This window comes from Podospora pseudoanserina, chromosome 1, assembly GCF_035222485.1.
Source record: "Podospora pseudoanserina strain CBS 124.78 chromosome 1, whole genome shotgun sequence".
Taxonomy (NCBI): domain Eukaryota; kingdom Fungi; phylum Ascomycota; class Sordariomycetes; order Sordariales; family Podosporaceae; genus Podospora; species Podospora pseudoanserina.
Genome location: NC_085920.1, coordinates 1,640,956 through 1,656,075, shown reverse-complemented (window position 1 = coordinate 1,656,075; position 15,120 = coordinate 1,640,956). Strand labels below are relative to the sequence as shown.

At 52.0% G+C, this 15,120-nt stretch overlaps 4 protein-coding genes across 4 annotated transcripts; 3 read left to right on the top strand and 1 right to left on the bottom strand.

Annotated features, from left to right (window-relative positions):
• Positions 1 to 45: 45 nt before the first annotated feature.
• QC764_104640 (uncharacterized protein) lies at positions 46 to 2,117 on the top strand. The gene is made up of 2 exons (XM_062941704.1): positions 46 to 318; positions 373 to 2,117. Exons 1-2 carry the CDS (start codon positions 305 to 307, stop codon positions 1,997 to 1,999), a joined length of 1,641 nt encoding a protein of 546 aa, XP_062804587.1. The 5' UTR covers positions 46 to 304; the 3' UTR covers positions 2,000 to 2,117.
• Positions 2,118 to 2,386: 269 nt separating this feature from the next.
• On the top strand, positions 2,387 to 10,463 carry UTP20 (U3 snoRNP protein). Its single transcript, XM_062941703.1, has 2 exons — positions 2,387 to 3,818; positions 3,871 to 10,463. The coding sequence occupies exons 1-2, from the start codon at positions 2,467 to 2,469 to the stop codon at positions 10,379 to 10,381; spliced, it is 7,863 nt and encodes a 2,620-aa protein (XP_062804586.1). The 5' UTR covers positions 2,387 to 2,466; the 3' UTR covers positions 10,382 to 10,463.
• Positions 10,464 to 10,680: 217 nt separating this feature from the next.
• On the bottom strand, positions 10,681 to 11,313 carry QC764_104620 (uncharacterized protein; the record flags this gene model as incomplete). Its single annotated transcript, XM_062941702.1, has 1 exon — positions 10,681 to 11,313. One exon carries the CDS (start codon positions 11,311 to 11,313, stop codon positions 10,681 to 10,683), a length of 633 nt encoding a protein of 210 aa, XP_062804585.1.
• Positions 11,314 to 11,582: 269 nt separating this feature from the next.
• QC764_104610 (uncharacterized protein) lies at positions 11,583 to 15,033 on the top strand. Its single transcript, XM_062941701.1, has 3 exons — positions 11,583 to 12,114; positions 12,176 to 14,478; positions 14,533 to 15,033. Exons 1-3 carry the CDS (start codon positions 12,079 to 12,081, stop codon positions 14,702 to 14,704), a joined length of 2,511 nt encoding a protein of 836 aa, XP_062804584.1. The 5' UTR covers positions 11,583 to 12,078; the 3' UTR covers positions 14,705 to 15,033.
• The last annotated feature ends 87 nt before the right edge of the window (positions 15,034 to 15,120 follow it).

The following is a 15,120-nucleotide window of genomic DNA, read 5'->3' as shown; positions in this document are numbered from 1 at the left end:
GAGGCGCGTCATTGCTTGCTGAAGCGCGCCTGCTGTCAGTGAGATCGTGCCTTCCACTTATGACATTTGTGAGATGAGAGCGGTTCAAATCTACCAACCACGGAATCGAGATATCAACTTTCTTTGTTCAAGGATAAGAGGAAACCATCTCACAATTTTTCAAGATATCTTATTTAATTGGTAATTTTTGTGATCGGCGGTCAACATTTCGTCTCACAACAACCTCAGGGGGCCGGCAGCCTCTTATCCTCATCCTCTTTCTCAGAGCATCTGCTCTCATCACATATCATCTTTACCAATCAAGATGGCTGCCAAAATGTCAGTTCCAAGTACCCTTCAATTCAGCGATGCCACATCAACTGACCAAATCAGCTTCGTGTTCGGCAGCATTAACGGTCAACTCCAACCAGCCTTCAGCAAACTAGCTACACTCCATGCGAAAAACGCCTTCAGTTTTGCCATCGTGACGGGCAACCTGTTCAGTAGCGAACAGGATGATGAGCAGCTCACACAGATCTTGGATGGGCAGATTCAAATCCCTTGCCCAACATACTTCACAGTCGGCACTGTTCCTCTTCCCCCACGTGTGGTCGAGAGAATCGAGAAAGACGAGGAAATTGCCCCTAATCTTCATTACCTTGGGAAGCGCTCAACCACAAAGACATCTGAAGGTGTCCGGATAGTCACACTCGGAGGCTTACTTGACTCGAACATTATTGCTGGTCTGTCTAAGGAACAGATCTCACCGTTTCACACCGAAGGCGATGCAAAGAGTCTCCGAGGAGCTAACAGTGCAGACATTCTCCTAACAACAACTTGGCCATCCGATGTCTGGAAGAATAGCCCAAAGGCTAAGGAGATGAGCATCAACAGCACCACAGCCCCTTCCAACCCAGCGATTGCGGAACTCTGCGCCGCCCTCAAGCCCAAGTATCACCTGTCCATGTCACCAGATGACTTTTGCTTCGAGAGAGAGCCTTTCTTTCCGGAGAAGGCAGAGGAGGAACAGGACAAGGGTATTCAACTCACACGCTTTATCTCGTTGGCACCGTGGGGAAATACTGCCAGGGCCAAGTCTATGTACGCCTTTACCTTCAACAGAGATGCCATTATCACACCACCCGCCGGGAGCACAATGACCCCCTTCTACAAGCCTGCCGCCACGAAGCGGTCTGCTGAAGATGCCGGATTCTCGAGATTCTCACATGGAGACTCGCGACATGAGCGCAAGAGTCACCGTCGCCACCGCGAGCGTTCTCCGCCACCCGGACCGGAGAAATGCTTTTTTTGCCTGTGCAATCCAAATCTCTCAACACACATGGTTGGGTGTATCGGCGAGGCTGCCTATCTTGCTACTGCCAAGGGCCCTCTCACGACCAGCGAAACTTACAAGGAGCACGGTTTGAACTTTCCTGGTCACTTCGTCATCACGCCCGTTGACCACGTAGCGACGCTTAGCAAGACCGAGCTAGGGGACGAGCAGGCCAAGACCACGTTTCAGGAGATGAAGCGGTTCCGGGAGTCACTTCAGAGTATGGTATCAACACTTTCGAAGCACAAGCTCGGGGCTGTGACATGGGAAATCAGCCGATCAAGGAATATTCACGCTCACTGGCAGTTTTTGCCTGTTCCGATTGAGCTTGTCAGCAAGGGTCTGGTGGAGGCTGGGTTCCGCGTGTTGGCCGAGGATATGAAGCTGGGCAAGTTTGTGGTGAAGGATTTTGAGACCGCGGATGAGGTGGAAGGGGATTATTTCCGGATTTGGATCTGGGGGGAAGAAGATGATGAGGTCGAGGGCGGGAAGGTTATTGGCAAGAGTTTGTTGATGCAATTTGGGGATGAGATCAGGTTTGATCTGCAGTATCCGCGCAAGGTTATGGTGAAGTTGCTGAAACTGGAGAATCGGACTTTCTGGCAGGATGTGGTGCAGACTGAGGAGGAGGAGACGGCGGACGTTGCCGCGTTTAGGGAGGCGTTCAAGGAGTGGAACTTTACTTAGATGGGAGGTATTTGGTTTCATGCTTCATGAGAGCAGTTGATTGTAGGCAGGAGATAAATAAGATGGGGATTTGATTCATCTAGACGGAGATACCAATGCGATGATTTTTATTGCGCACACCCAACAATTCGTTTAGTTCTCAAGTAGTCCTCGTTACGGTGGTGGTGGACATGATGTCACAAGACGAGATATGTGTTTAAGCCCCCATTGGCATACAACCGTATATGCATCTGTCCAGTATGCACATGGCAACAATGTCTGTGGTGCTTATGCAATAAAGCTACATGTCCTATTGCCCCCACCAACCCGCTCTTATCCGCTTATCGGCTTATCTTAGCTTCAATGGACCCAGACCCTTGCCAAAAAATTTCCAGAGGTCAAGGTGCTGTTTCGCGGTGGTGTTTTCGCGATTGAAGGCTTTCTTGGGCTCTCTTCGCAAACACCAACAGCCCAGATCACCACCCACCATGCCGTCCACAACTTCCGGACGCATTGTTAAGTCCCAAAGGGGCGTCAAGCGGACGCCTCACGAAAAGAATCACAGATGGGAATCATTCAGTACCAAAATCTCAAAGCTCCATTCGCTCGATCCGTTGCGCAAAGTGCGCCGCCATGACCTCGAAGCCGAAGATCTCGAAGCGAGTACCTCCTACCTCAGAAATGGCCTCGACAGATGGGCCGAACTCAACCTGTCAAAGACCTATGTGTCTTTTAGGCTAAAAGTCACCCGTTATACCGATTCCCTCGCTCAAATTCTCCATCATGAAGACAAGATTATGGACCTCTTGGCCGAGGCCATCTCGACGCACCAAAAGGATTCTTTAGAGCCGTTACTCGACCTGGTCACTGCGTTCGCCCATGATCTTGGTGTGCGATTCGAGAAACACTACCCCCGCGCTCTCGGCTTGATCGTGGAGCTGGCGAGCAAAGTTCACGATGTAGAAGCAATCGAATGGACCTTTGCGTCGCTCGCATTCCTCTTCAAATATCTTTCGAGACTAGTCGTTCCTGACCTCCGACCCACATACGATGCGGTCTCTCCTTTGATGGGCAAGGCGAAGATTCCGGGACATATTGCTCGGTTTGCGGCCGAGGCAATGAGCTTCTTGGTGAAGAAAGCGGCGGCGCCCAGCCACAAGGAGAAGGCTCTACCGCTCTTTGTGGAGCATGTGAGGAAGGATCTGGAGAGTGTGGCCGGGACGAGGCAGTATGAGCTCTATAGCCAGGGTATCATGACTATGTTTGCCGAGGCGCTCAAGGCTCCCAACAATGGCGTCCATTCGACTGCCCCGGAGGTCTTTGCAACTATCGTGCGGGATGTGCCAGAAGGGGAAGCTGACCTTCCTGAGCAAACAGTATGGACGGATGTCTGCTGCGGTGTGCTTACCAGTATCATTCACCATACAACAATCGAGACTTTCAAGACGATCGAGACACGCATAGTGCAAGAGGCTACGGCTGGTACACGCCCAGTGTTATTTGTGCAGCTCCTAGGTGTTGCGGCTGGTGTACGGAGGGGAAACCGGATTCACGACTGGTCAGCTCTTGTAAAAGCTCTGGGACAACAGCTCACGCAGCTGGGTGAGGTCAAGGAAAGGATTGAGGCCATCTCGCCTCGCCAAGTATGGGACCGCCTAATCACCAGGATAGCTATTATTTGGGGGCAAGCACCAATAGACGCTTTGTTGCCATCATTATCAACACTCAACAACACCACGACCAAGGAGCCATTAATGCGGTGGTACATTCCATTTTGCTCCTATCTGGCCGATCTCCACCCTGAACGGTTCAGAGGGCTCTTCCTGAAAGACTTTCAAAAGTGTGTATGACCCATTAACTTGGTGAAGGCTGATATACTGACCGTTCAATAGATTTGTCGTCGCCCATTGGTCCCGAAACTCAAACGAGGAGATGCTCTGCGTGCTTCTGCCTCATATGGTAGAAAATGGGGGCCTGCCGCGGGTCAAAGGGAAAGACGGCTTCCTTCTCCCACAATCCTGGCAAGATCAGATTGTCAACAAGTTTGTACGGCTTGAAGACACCCCTTTCCCGGAGAGCGGTGGTTTTGGGAGATATGCGGAGACGTGGAGGGACAGATGTCTGCCAAAATATTCAGCACTTTTACGGGTGCTGGAGGTTACGACAGTCCATCCCTCCACCAATGCCCGTATCGCCGAGGTTTTGCTTAAGAAGCTAAAGCTCGCCTTACGGCCCTCCTCCTCTTTACCAACCGATGAGGCCAACTTTATTATGAGCGATGGCTTCCGTGCCTATCTCAGAATGTGTGCTGCCCCTGGGTCGGTAGATCCAAGTCTGGCTCCTCTTCTCAGAGCAGCTACCCCGCGGTTCTGCCACTCTCCGGCATTCCTCGAGGCCCTGCTCTCGTATCTGATGGAGATCAAGGCGAAGGGACGCAGCAGCTCAGAAACCAGCAGTGGGAGTGACAGCATGCAGGAGGAGGAAGACCCATTAGTGAAGTCTCTCGTCAACAACTTGTCCGCGCCCTCTCATGAACTCCGGCTTGCGTCCTTGCGAATTCTGGAAATTCTGGAGTCAACCCCTGATTCCAACTCAGCCTTAGCAACGATGCTTCAGTGTGAAGAGCTGTCTCTGATTTTGGAAAACGTACGAACGATCGCTGTTCACGTTCGAAAACTGGGACAAATCTACGCTCATCTTGATCAAACTTCCTGGCTCATACGGGCAATCCCAGCCTTCTTGTTTGGTATGATGACCGTCCCTCTTGCTCCAGTTTGGGATGACTCGGTGGAAGCCATGAAAAAAGTTGCCGAGTCTAAGCATGGCGAGGAGGTTTTGGCCGATTTGGCCTTTGACTGGTTGGACCAGCCTTCCGAACGGTGGTCAGGTGCATCCAAGCCCCAGGATCCACGTCGCCTCCCGCTCACCGACTTTGAATGCCTGAACATGAAAGGCCTGCATAGAACTGCTGAGCCAATCGCTCAGGCCTTGGAGGAGCCGTACAGGGGCATGCTGGAAAAGTTCGAGGAGGGTCAGAAGATCGTTGATCCCCACTCGCAAAGGGCTCGCAGCATGGCTCTCAAAGCTTTGAACGCTATCCCGAGCTTGGCTGAGAAACGCTCAAGAAACCTAGTGCCATATCTATTTTCTTTCATGAGCGATGGCGAGACCCCGGCTGAAGACCAAGAAGACACCGAGGAAGAGGCTGAAGAAATGTTAGAAGCGAGTTGGTCGCTTCCTGACCGGAAAGCCTTAGTTGGGGTGTTTTCACAGTTCAACAATCCTCGAGTGCTTTATCAAGCTGACAAGGTCTATACGGCACTTCTGAAGCTCTTGGCAAATGGTGATATCGAGGTGCAAAAGCTTGCCTTGAAGGCCATTTTGGCATGGAAGAATGATGCGGTCAAGAAGAAGCAGGAGCATCTGGAGTACCTCCTTGATGAGGCCAGGTTTAAAAACGAGCTTACTGTCCTTTTCCAAGGCGACAACAAGATCCAGCCAAACGAGCGAGAGGCCGTTATGCCTGTTCTGCTTCACCTCTTGTACGGCCGTACGATCTCCAAGAAGGGCGCAGGCAGTGGCCGGCACGGTCTTCATGCGACACGTTTGGCAGTTATTCGGCAGCTTAATGTGGACGACATGGGCAACTTCCTGGACATTGCGCTTGGCCCACTGCGCAACATCCGTGTCGTTGATGCCAAGGGGCTGAATGAACGGCTCTTCTCTCAGGAAATCCTGCCCATTCGCAAGCAGGTCGGTCTGCTCAATATGCTTGAGGCTGTCATCACTGAGCTCGGCGGTGCGGTCTCCCCATACGTGGAGTCCCTTGCCAATGCAATTCTCCTCTGTCTCATCTCCGCCTGCCGGCAGGTTGGTGTTACGACAGGGGAGGAAGAGTCCGAGGAAACCGAAGAAACTGAGAACGTGAAGGATGCTTTGCTCTTGAAGGTTATCAGGACGATTTCTCTCAAGTGCCTCTGCAAGCTCTTCCAGAATGAGCAAAGCTTTGACTGGACGCCGTATCAAGACATTATGGTGAAAGAAATCATCAGTCCTCGGATAGAGAAGCTTGCCGTTGAGACTACCCAGGGCGTATCAGCTACTTGGAAGCTGCTCGGTACCTGGGCTGCTCTCCCCAAGACAGCCATGTTTTTGGCCATCGACAGCCGCATTGTGCCCAATGTCGTGGAGACGCTTGGTATGGAAAAGGCCAAGGCTGATGTCAAGATATACGCGCTTGAAATGATCAAGACCCTTGTCGGCCTTGCTCAGGCATCTGCGCAGGAGTCAGAGTTCAATGAACTCATAAGAGCTGAGCTCTTAGATCCAAATGTCGACCTCATTCTCGGAAAAATAAGCAGTCTTCTTCGTGACCAGCGCGATATTAGCAGAGACCTTTTGGGTTCTGCTGTTGATACCGTTGTTGTACTCTCTCCTATCGTCGAGACATCCACCAGCATCCAGGATATAGTGGAGATTTCCACGTTCTTGCTCAACCAACCCTCGCGGATGGTCAGCCCCAAGATCAAAGGTTCAATCCTGCTGATTCTTAAGGGTTTCATGGCTTTGGAAGATTTCCAGGGGAATACTGAACTGAAGAGCAAGGTCTATCATACGGTGGCCTCTTTGTTTGGCTATTTCAAGGACAGGCAAAACAGGCAGACCTTGGCTGAAGTGCTTGCAGTGTTTGCATCCACAGAAACATGGGCACAAGAGATTGCGGATACCTGCCGCGATCTCAATGCTTACAAGCCAAGGCGTCTGGATGAGCCAGACTACAATGTCCGGTTGACCGCATTCAACTCCATCACCAGAGATCGGGAGACGCCCTTTACTCTGGACCAATGGATGCCTCTCCTTCACAACATGCTCTTCTACATCCAGCAGGATGAGGAATTTGGTGTCCTGTCGACAAACTCTGCCGATGGGTTGTGCAAGTTTATCTGGGCAGCCAAGGATGCTTGGGGCAGCGCCCAGCAACAAGCCTTCATCACTGTGGTTTCTGATATCCTGCTTCCAGCCATCTACGCTGGATCAAAGGAGGAGTCAGAGACTGTGAGACGCGAGATTCTACGCGTGTTTGGTGCCCTCGTGGCTGGCCTCCCAGAATGGGAGATGGTCTCCGATCTGACGCCCCTGGTTCCTTCGTCCGAGGACTCAGACCAAGCCTTCTTCTTCCACGTCCTCAGTCCGGCTGTCGCAAGGCAGTTGCAGGCCCTTCGCTTGCTGGAGTCGGTGAATGCCAAGACACCTCTCCGCAGCAAGCACATCAGCCAGTTTTTCATTCCCCTCTTTGAGCACTTCATCTTTGGTCATCCAGAAGGTGGCGACGATCATGGCCTCGGCGCGCAGGCCATTACCACTGTTTCTGGCCTGACCCTTTCTTTGGAATGGCAACAATACAGAGCTATTCTCAGACGATTCGTCTCGTTTGTGGAGTCAAAGCCTGACTCCCAGAAGCGAGTCATCCGTCTTCTGGAGAGGGAGGTGGACGCCCTCCGCACTGCCCTTGACCAGAAGTCAAGTGACGCTATGGAGGTGGATGGAGAGGTACAAAAGTGCCGCCTCGCGAGCACACTTCCTGACCAGGAGAAGCTCAGCACCGAGATTGTCGGCAGCTTCCTGCCTCCCCTCCTCAAGTACATCCACGAGAAGGATGAGACGGAGGTCAGCTCCAGAGTACCGGTGGGCGTTATCATTGCCAAGCTGCTCGTCCTTCTCCCGGATAACCTCTTGAACGAGAAGCTCCCCGGTGTCTTGACTGATATTTGCCATATCCTCAGGAGTAAGTCTGTCGAATCCCGCGATATGGCCAGAGACACGCTCGCCAAGATCTCCGGTGTCCTCGGTGCTCACAGGTTCGGGTTCATTCTGAAGGAGTTGCGTGGTGCTCTCGTCAGAGGCAACCAGCTTCATATTTTGTCCTACACCATGCACTCTCTGTTGTTGGTCGCTATCCCAGCTTTCGAGCAGGGTGATCTCGATTACTGCCTGCCTCAGATCATGGCTGTCATCATGGACGATATCTTCGGTGCCACAGGTCAAGAGAAGGATGCCGAAGGTTACACTGGCAAGATGAAGGAGGTTAAGGGCAGCAAGAGTCAGGATTCCATGGAGTTGGTCGCCAAGACAGCCTCCATCCGTCGCCTTAGCGATCTGACTATGCCTCTCCAGTCTTTGCTGTTGGAGAAGCTGGACGTCCGTACCGTCCGCAAGATTGATGAGCTGCTGACTCGTATCACCAAGGGTCTTCTTGAAAACCCTGCTGCCGCTTCGCAAGATGTCCTGATCTTCTGCTATGAGGTCATTCAGGAGGTCTACAAGTCTAACCAGCCCATGGAGCAACCTAAGATGGACCCCCGTCTCAAGAGATATATCGTGCAGAAGGCTGCGAAGAAGAGCGATGGCGGTGTCACGGCTAAGCACACCTACAAGCTTGTCAGGTTTGCCATCGATGTTCTCCGGACTGTGTTCAGAAAGCATGACCACCTCCGTACTGCTGCCAATATCGCCAAGTTGCTGCCCATCTTTGGTGATGCTGTACTTTCCGCGGAAGAGGATGTCAAGATCGCGGCATTCAAGATACTCACTGTCATTGTCAAGGTTCCCTTCAAGAACGACGACTCTGCCAATCTGTACAAAGTTGCGCTGAAGGAAGCTACCAAGGCCATATCCATGTCGCCTACCACCACCTCTGACTTGGCGCAAGCAGCTTTGAAGCTCATCTCTGTTATCCTGCGTGACAGGAGGGAGATTGTCATCAAGGATGCTGCTCTGGACATGCTCCTCGGAAAGCTGAAGGATGATCTCACCGAGCCCTTGTACCGGCATGTAACCTTCAATTTCTTGCGGTCAGTCCTGGACCGCAAGATGGAAACGGCTGTTATTTACGACACACTCGACTACGTCGGCACTATCATGATCACCAACCCTGACAAGGACACCAGAGATCTCGCGCGCGGTGCATTTTTCCAATTCCTCCGAGACTATCCACAAAAGAGAAACAGGTGGGAAAAGCAGCTCCAGTTCATTGTTGCCAATCTCAAGTATGAGCGCGAAGGTGGACGAATCTCTGTTATGGAGGTTATCAATCTGTTGCTCAAGAAATCGGTGGATGAGTTCGCACAAGAAGTTGTGGCCACGTGCTTCGTTCCGTTGATTTTCGTCTTGGCCAACGATGACAGTGAAAAGTGCCGTCTTTCTGCGGGTGAGCTGCTCAAGGAATCTTTCCGGGTGGCTGACAAGGAGAGGTTGTCCAAGTTTATGCAGTTGTTGAGGACATGGATTCAACAGGATGACAAGCCTGCTGTTTCGAAGCTCGCGCTTCATGCTTGGGGTCTCTACTTTGAAGGCCGGGAGCCAAATGTCAACGATAAGAAGGACCTGGCTCTGGTTGTTGACAGAATTACTCAGGTTCTTGGGGATGACGACGCTCTGGAGGCCGACTGGGAGCTTGCCAACACCGCGCTCAACACTCTGCAAACGCTTGTTATCAAGCATCCTCAGAAGGCCCTCGCTCCGAGCACGTCCGAGCTGTGGACCGAAGTCCAGACTTGCCTCGCGCACTCCAACACAACTGTCAAACTCACAGCCACAAGACTCTTGTCCATGTACCTCACCGACTTTGCCAAAACCTCCGGCAGGGATGCGAAGCTCCCACTCAAGGGCTCGTATGGCCTCGAGCTCGACGAAGACGACGTCACCGCTTTGGTGCGCCTTTCTCTCGGCATCCTCAACGTCGTCGAGCTAGACGAGACTCTCGCACAGGAAATTGCCCAAGTCCTCCAGTTCCTAGGCGGTTACCTCGAGTCCGGCAAGACCGAACAGGAAGACAGCGACGAGGAGGAAGACGAAGACGAAGAAGAAGACAAAGTGGACAAGTCTGTCTCCCGCAAGGCAGACATGAAGTACCTCTTCTGGAAGCTCTGCTCCATCATCAGAAAAGAACGCCAGCCCAAGCCCGAAGCGATGGTGTCCAAGCTTGCGGCGATGGATTTGCTCGAAGCGTTCTGCATCAAGTCCCCCAAGGAGACGGTCGAGGTTTCGGTCAGGACCATTCTCCGTCCGTTAAGGAACCTGACTGACCCGTCCATTCGCGCGCCGTTCTCGTTGAACGAGCTTTTCAAGACGAGGTATGAGGCTTTGAAGAGCAAGGCTGTGGCGGTGATGGAGGTGTTGCAGAGGAAGCTGGGGAGCGCGGAGTACACCAAGGCGTTGCTGGAGGTGGGCGACCAGATTAGGGAAAGGAGGCGGGCGAGGTTGAGCAAGAGGAGGATCGAGGCGGTGGCGGCGCCGGAGAGGTATGGGAGGGAGAAGAGGAAGAAGTTTGAGAAGAAGAAGGAGAGGAGGAAGATCAAGGGGCAGGAGCAGAGGGATGCCAGGAGGGCTTTTCAGGGGAATTAGGGGGTCATCTGAGTAATTGAAGGAGGTCGGCGGAGAATAATTCAAAGATAGATAAAAAGCTGATAAAAGGGGGGGTTATACCATGTATTTGAAATCAATCGGATATATCATCAATTTTCTATTGTTGACATGTCGTGAGGTGTCTTGCGTTTAGCCCCTGAAAGTGCCAACAAAAATGCCAAACTTTTGGGTATGCCAACACCTATATCAAACCGGCCAAAGCACCCCATATAATACAGCGATATCGTACATCATTTTATCATGCCACCCGTCCAGACCTCCCTACTCCACCCTCCCCACTATTCCTTGCCCTCCGACTTAACACTCGTAAACGTACTCCCCGCCACCATCTCTCTTTCCCTCTCTTCAACCTCCTTTTTCCTCCGTTCCCTCTCCTCCGCCTCCTTAGCGAGCGCTTCGTGATCCCTCACGGTGGTGGAGCCATCCTCCCAGAACTCTAGGTCGCCATCCTCGCCCAGTGTACCCTTTTTTACCAGCTCACCTTTGGACTTTAGGATGTCCTCGACAGTGAGGGCCTTGTCGCCGAAGATCTTGAGGTGGTCGGAGATGACGTGGCGGTTTTTGCAGCCGGGGCAGGCGATGAGGACGGAGCCGTGGTGGTAGCCTTGTTTGGAGACTGTGTGGCGGGAGCGGGTGTTGCAGGGGACGCAGGTGAAGGTTAACTCGTAGGAGGGTTGGGGTGGCTTGGTTGAGGGGGAGGATGGGGGGGTTGTGGAGGGTGTTGATGGGGTCGAGGAGGAGGGGGTGGATGGTATGGGACTGGCTCGTGGTCGGGGGATGTTGTGGGCGAAACGGAGGGGTTGTAATTGAGAATTGAGGAGCTGGCGGGGGAGTGCTGATCGTGATATTGGTTGGGTGGTGAGTCGGGTGAGGGTGGATATCGAGGTGGTGAGGAGGCGTTTGGAGGCCATGGTTAGGTATAGGAGGGTATGAGTGGTGAGGAAAGAAGGGGTCAAAATCGGTAAGAATTTTGGTTGTCGCAAAAGGTGTAGCCGAACGGTAGAGAAGCAATTGGACCTTCGTCATCGTCAAGATGTTCAAGATCCCTGTCAGAGTTCTTATCGATAAGATTAGCTTGGAGCTAGCCAAGACGCGATAAACGTGCCGAGAATAGATGATTGGTAGCAAATCAGAGTCCAACCAGTGATGCGGTTTGGTGGGGCACGGTTTTTGGGTGGCTGCTGAAGCTGGCTGCAACTCCCCGCTGTCGCAGCTGATGGTGTGCTGTAGGCGAACCTCCTAGATGTCAAGATTGTGCCTGAAGCTTCCCAAGCATTGTCGAGCTCGTGTATTTTTTTGAAGATTGTCTTGCTGGCCCCATCCTGTGTCTGTTTACTTTGCTCCAGGACAACGTCGAGTATGTGCCCAGTCCGGAGCTCGGTCGTTCGCCGCCTTTGCCTGCCTGCCATTTGACGGATTCCATCCCACCAACACAGCACGCATACCAAAATCGCCTCCTGCCATCCCGGGCTTTCTTCACCTACCCAACGAACTGAATTTGATCACAAGCTATTTAACAGTTTTGATCACCAGTTTAGTCCAATTCGGGCCATATTTCCCACTACCTCACGAAACCTCGCGGACTGTTAACGTCCCCCCCCCCTCTCGACACCACCACCATCACCACTTTGCCTGCCCACCTTCTTGTGCCGAGCATAGAGCGCCAATATCGCACAATGGCTTCCAGGAATAGGCCGAGGCCAATACGAAGGGTATAATTCCGTCATTCTCTGCTAGCTTCCTATTTGGCATGCTAACGTCTGTCTATCACAGCCCCTGATCAACAAGGACGCCGGTGGGTTTGATCAATGCTGGGCAACCCTCCAGAGTGCCATGACCGACATACACAACAAAAATGCGAGCAAGCTTTCCTTCGAAAACCTCTACCGAGCCTCATACAAGATCACACTGGTCAAGCGCGGCGAGGAGCTCTTTGAAAAGGTTAAAGAATTCGAGACGGAATGGTTCCACAAGCACATCATTCCCGGTGTCGACGAGCTGGTTAGGAACAATTTACCGAGCATCGCCTTGATACAATTGGCGACGTCAAGCTCCCACGAACGCCGCGAGGCTGGTGAGAGACTTCTTCGCGGAATTCGCAAGATTTGGGAGGACCATAACACATCAATGAACCTGATCGCGGATATGCTGATGTACCTGGAGAGGTCCTGTGTGGAAACCAAGCAAGCATCAGTATACGCAACAACGATCGGCCTTTTCCGAGATCATATCCTCAAGTATGGCCTAAAGGATGTTGACGGGTCGGATCAGCCATTCATCATTATGGACGTGGTCATTGCTGTCGTTCTCGACCTCATCAATATGGATAGAGATGGGGATATCGTCGACCGCAACCTTCTGCGTGACATAACCGGCATGCTAGAGCAGTTGTATGAGACGGACGAAGAGAAGGAAAACGAGAAGCTGTACACGACAATATTCGAGCCACGCTTCCTTGCCGCCAGCGAGGTCTTCTACAAAGCCGAATGTGAGAAGTTGCTCCGAGAGTCCGACGCCGGTTCGTGGTTGCGCCACACACGACGACGCCTGCTCGAAGAGGAAGAGAGGTGTGTTACTTCGATTTCGAATTCCACAAAAGACAATATCGCAGCGGTCTTGGAAAAAGAGTTGATACTGGCCAAGATGGATGAATTCCTGGCGATGGAAGGGAGCGGGTTGAAGGCGATGGTGGACAATGACCGAGAAGAAGACCTTGGAATCCTGTATCAGCTGATTTCAAGGATCGACAAATCGAAGAATACCCTCAAAACGAGTTTGATGGGCCGGGTCATGGAACTGGGCCTTGAAATTGAGCAGACACTCAAGAACACAGACTTCTCTGCACCAGCAGCGGCCGGTGCTGCTGGGGAGGGCGAGGAGGGGGCCGAGGGGGCCGACAAACCCAAGGCTTTGAGTCCAGTCGCACAGCAAACAGCCGCTGCCATCAAATGGGTTGACGACGTCCTCAAGCTCAAGGGCAAGTTTGACTCAATGCTGGAAAATTGTTTCAGCAACGATCTTATCATCCAGTCGGCTATTACGAAGAGCTTTGCAGACTTCATCAACATGTTTGATCGAGGTGCCGAGTTTGTTTCGCTGTTCATTGACGATAGTCTCAAACGAGGATTGAAAGGCAAATCTGACGAGGATGCGGAGGTTGTTCTACAAAAGGCCATTATTCTGGTCAGGTATCTTTCGGACCGTGACTTATTCGAGCGCTACTATCAAAAGCACCTAGGTCGCAGGTTACTGCACAACAAATCCGAAATCCACATCGAAAAGGAGCTCGTCCGACGAATGCGGGCTGAGTTGGGCAATCATTTCACTGCCAAATTCGAAGGCATGTTCAAGGACATGGAGCTCTCCAAAGATCTGTCAACCAACTACAAGGACCACATTCGCAATCTTGGGGACGATGATAGGAAGTCTACTGAACTTGCTATTCATGTTCTCACCACAAACTTCTGGCCTACTGATGTCATGGGGCGCGGTGTCCTCCAAGATGGCGATGCATCGCGGTCGGACTGTATCTTCCCACCATCTATCAAACGACTGCAAGAGAGTTTCTACAAATTCTACTGCCAGGATCGCAGCGGGAGAGTTCTCACCTGGGTACCTTCCACCGGCAGCGCAGACATCAAATGTTTCTTTCCCAAGGTTCCTGGCAAAGAGTCCGGGCCGTTGAGCAAAGACAGGCGCTATGAGCTTAATGTCTCCACTTACGGAATGGTTGTTCTCATGCTTTTCAACGATCTGGCCAATGACGAGAGTCTCAGCTTCGAAGAGATCCAGCTGAAGACGAACATTCCCATCCCGGATCTGACCAAAACCTTGACTTCACTCTCGGTTCCGCCAAAATTCAGGGTTCTCGCCAAGGAGCCTCTGACAAAGTCCGTGAAGCCCACAGACAAGTTTTCTTTCAATGCTCAGTTCGTCAGCAAGCAAATCAAGATCAGGGTGCCTGTTATCAGCAGCACATCCAAGGTTGAGGGCACGGAGGAGCGCAAGGAGACGGAGAGGAAGAACGATCAGACGCGGGCTCACGTTGTGGATGCTGCTATTGTCAGAATCATGAAGTCAGTACATTTCATTGCTGCTCGTTTTTGCTTGATGCTAACCGTCCATTATAGACAACGCAAGGAGCTCAGCCATACTCAGCTCACAACCGAGGTCATCAGCCAGCTCTCTGGTCGGTTCAAACCTGAGATTTCTCTCATTAAGAAGCGGATCGAGGACTTGCTTGCGCGAGAATACTTGGAGCGGATGGAGGGCGATACGGCTGCCTATCGCTATCTGGCGTGAAGCCGCCACACAAACCATGGCTGGGACTTGTATGAACATGCATCTTCTTTCGCGTTTACACATCATTCGGCGTTGAAGGCCCGGGAAGGCATGCATGGACTGGCTTGGGACTGGGACGGGAGCGTAAGCATTGGACTTTTTGCGATATCACTGGGTTATGACGCGTGTGGTTGTATGGGGTCTCCGTGGCTACTTTCTTGGTTGCTGAGGCCGTATTGTAGTATATACTTAAGCAGAAGCAATGTCACACACAGCCTCAGAACGATAGTGTCAATACCATCTTTGCCTAGACACGGATAATACGTTATAATCGCGGACCATTTTTTCATCACGAATGCCATTATAACTTCAGGTTTCGGAGGCTATATTGGCCTAGTTAAACCGCCCTGTAGGTGATAACAATCTAACGACCTGCT

What these genes read in the sequence shown, in the direction of transcription:
- UTP20 (XM_062941703.1), top strand. Translation starts at nt 2,467, where the DNA reads ATGCCGTCCACAACTTCCGGACGCATTGTTAAGTCCCAAAGGGGCGTC. An exon ending in TTCCTGAAAGACTTTCAAAA is followed by an intron (nt 3,819 to 3,870) that starts GTGTGTATGACC and finishes ACCGTTCAATAG; the next exon opens with ATTTGTCGTCGCCCATTGGT.
- QC764_104610 (XM_062941701.1), top strand. Translation starts at nt 12,079, where the DNA reads ATGGCTTCCAGGAATAGGCCGAGGCCAATACGAAGG. An exon ending in GGCCGAGGCCAATACGAAGG is followed by an intron (nt 12,115 to 12,175) that starts GTATAATTCCGT and finishes TGTCTATCACAG; the next exon opens with CCCCTGATCAACAAGGACGC. An exon ending in GCTATTGTCAGAATCATGAA is followed by an intron (nt 14,479 to 14,532) that starts GTCAGTACATTT and finishes CGTCCATTATAG; the next exon opens with ACAACGCAAGGAGCTCAGCC.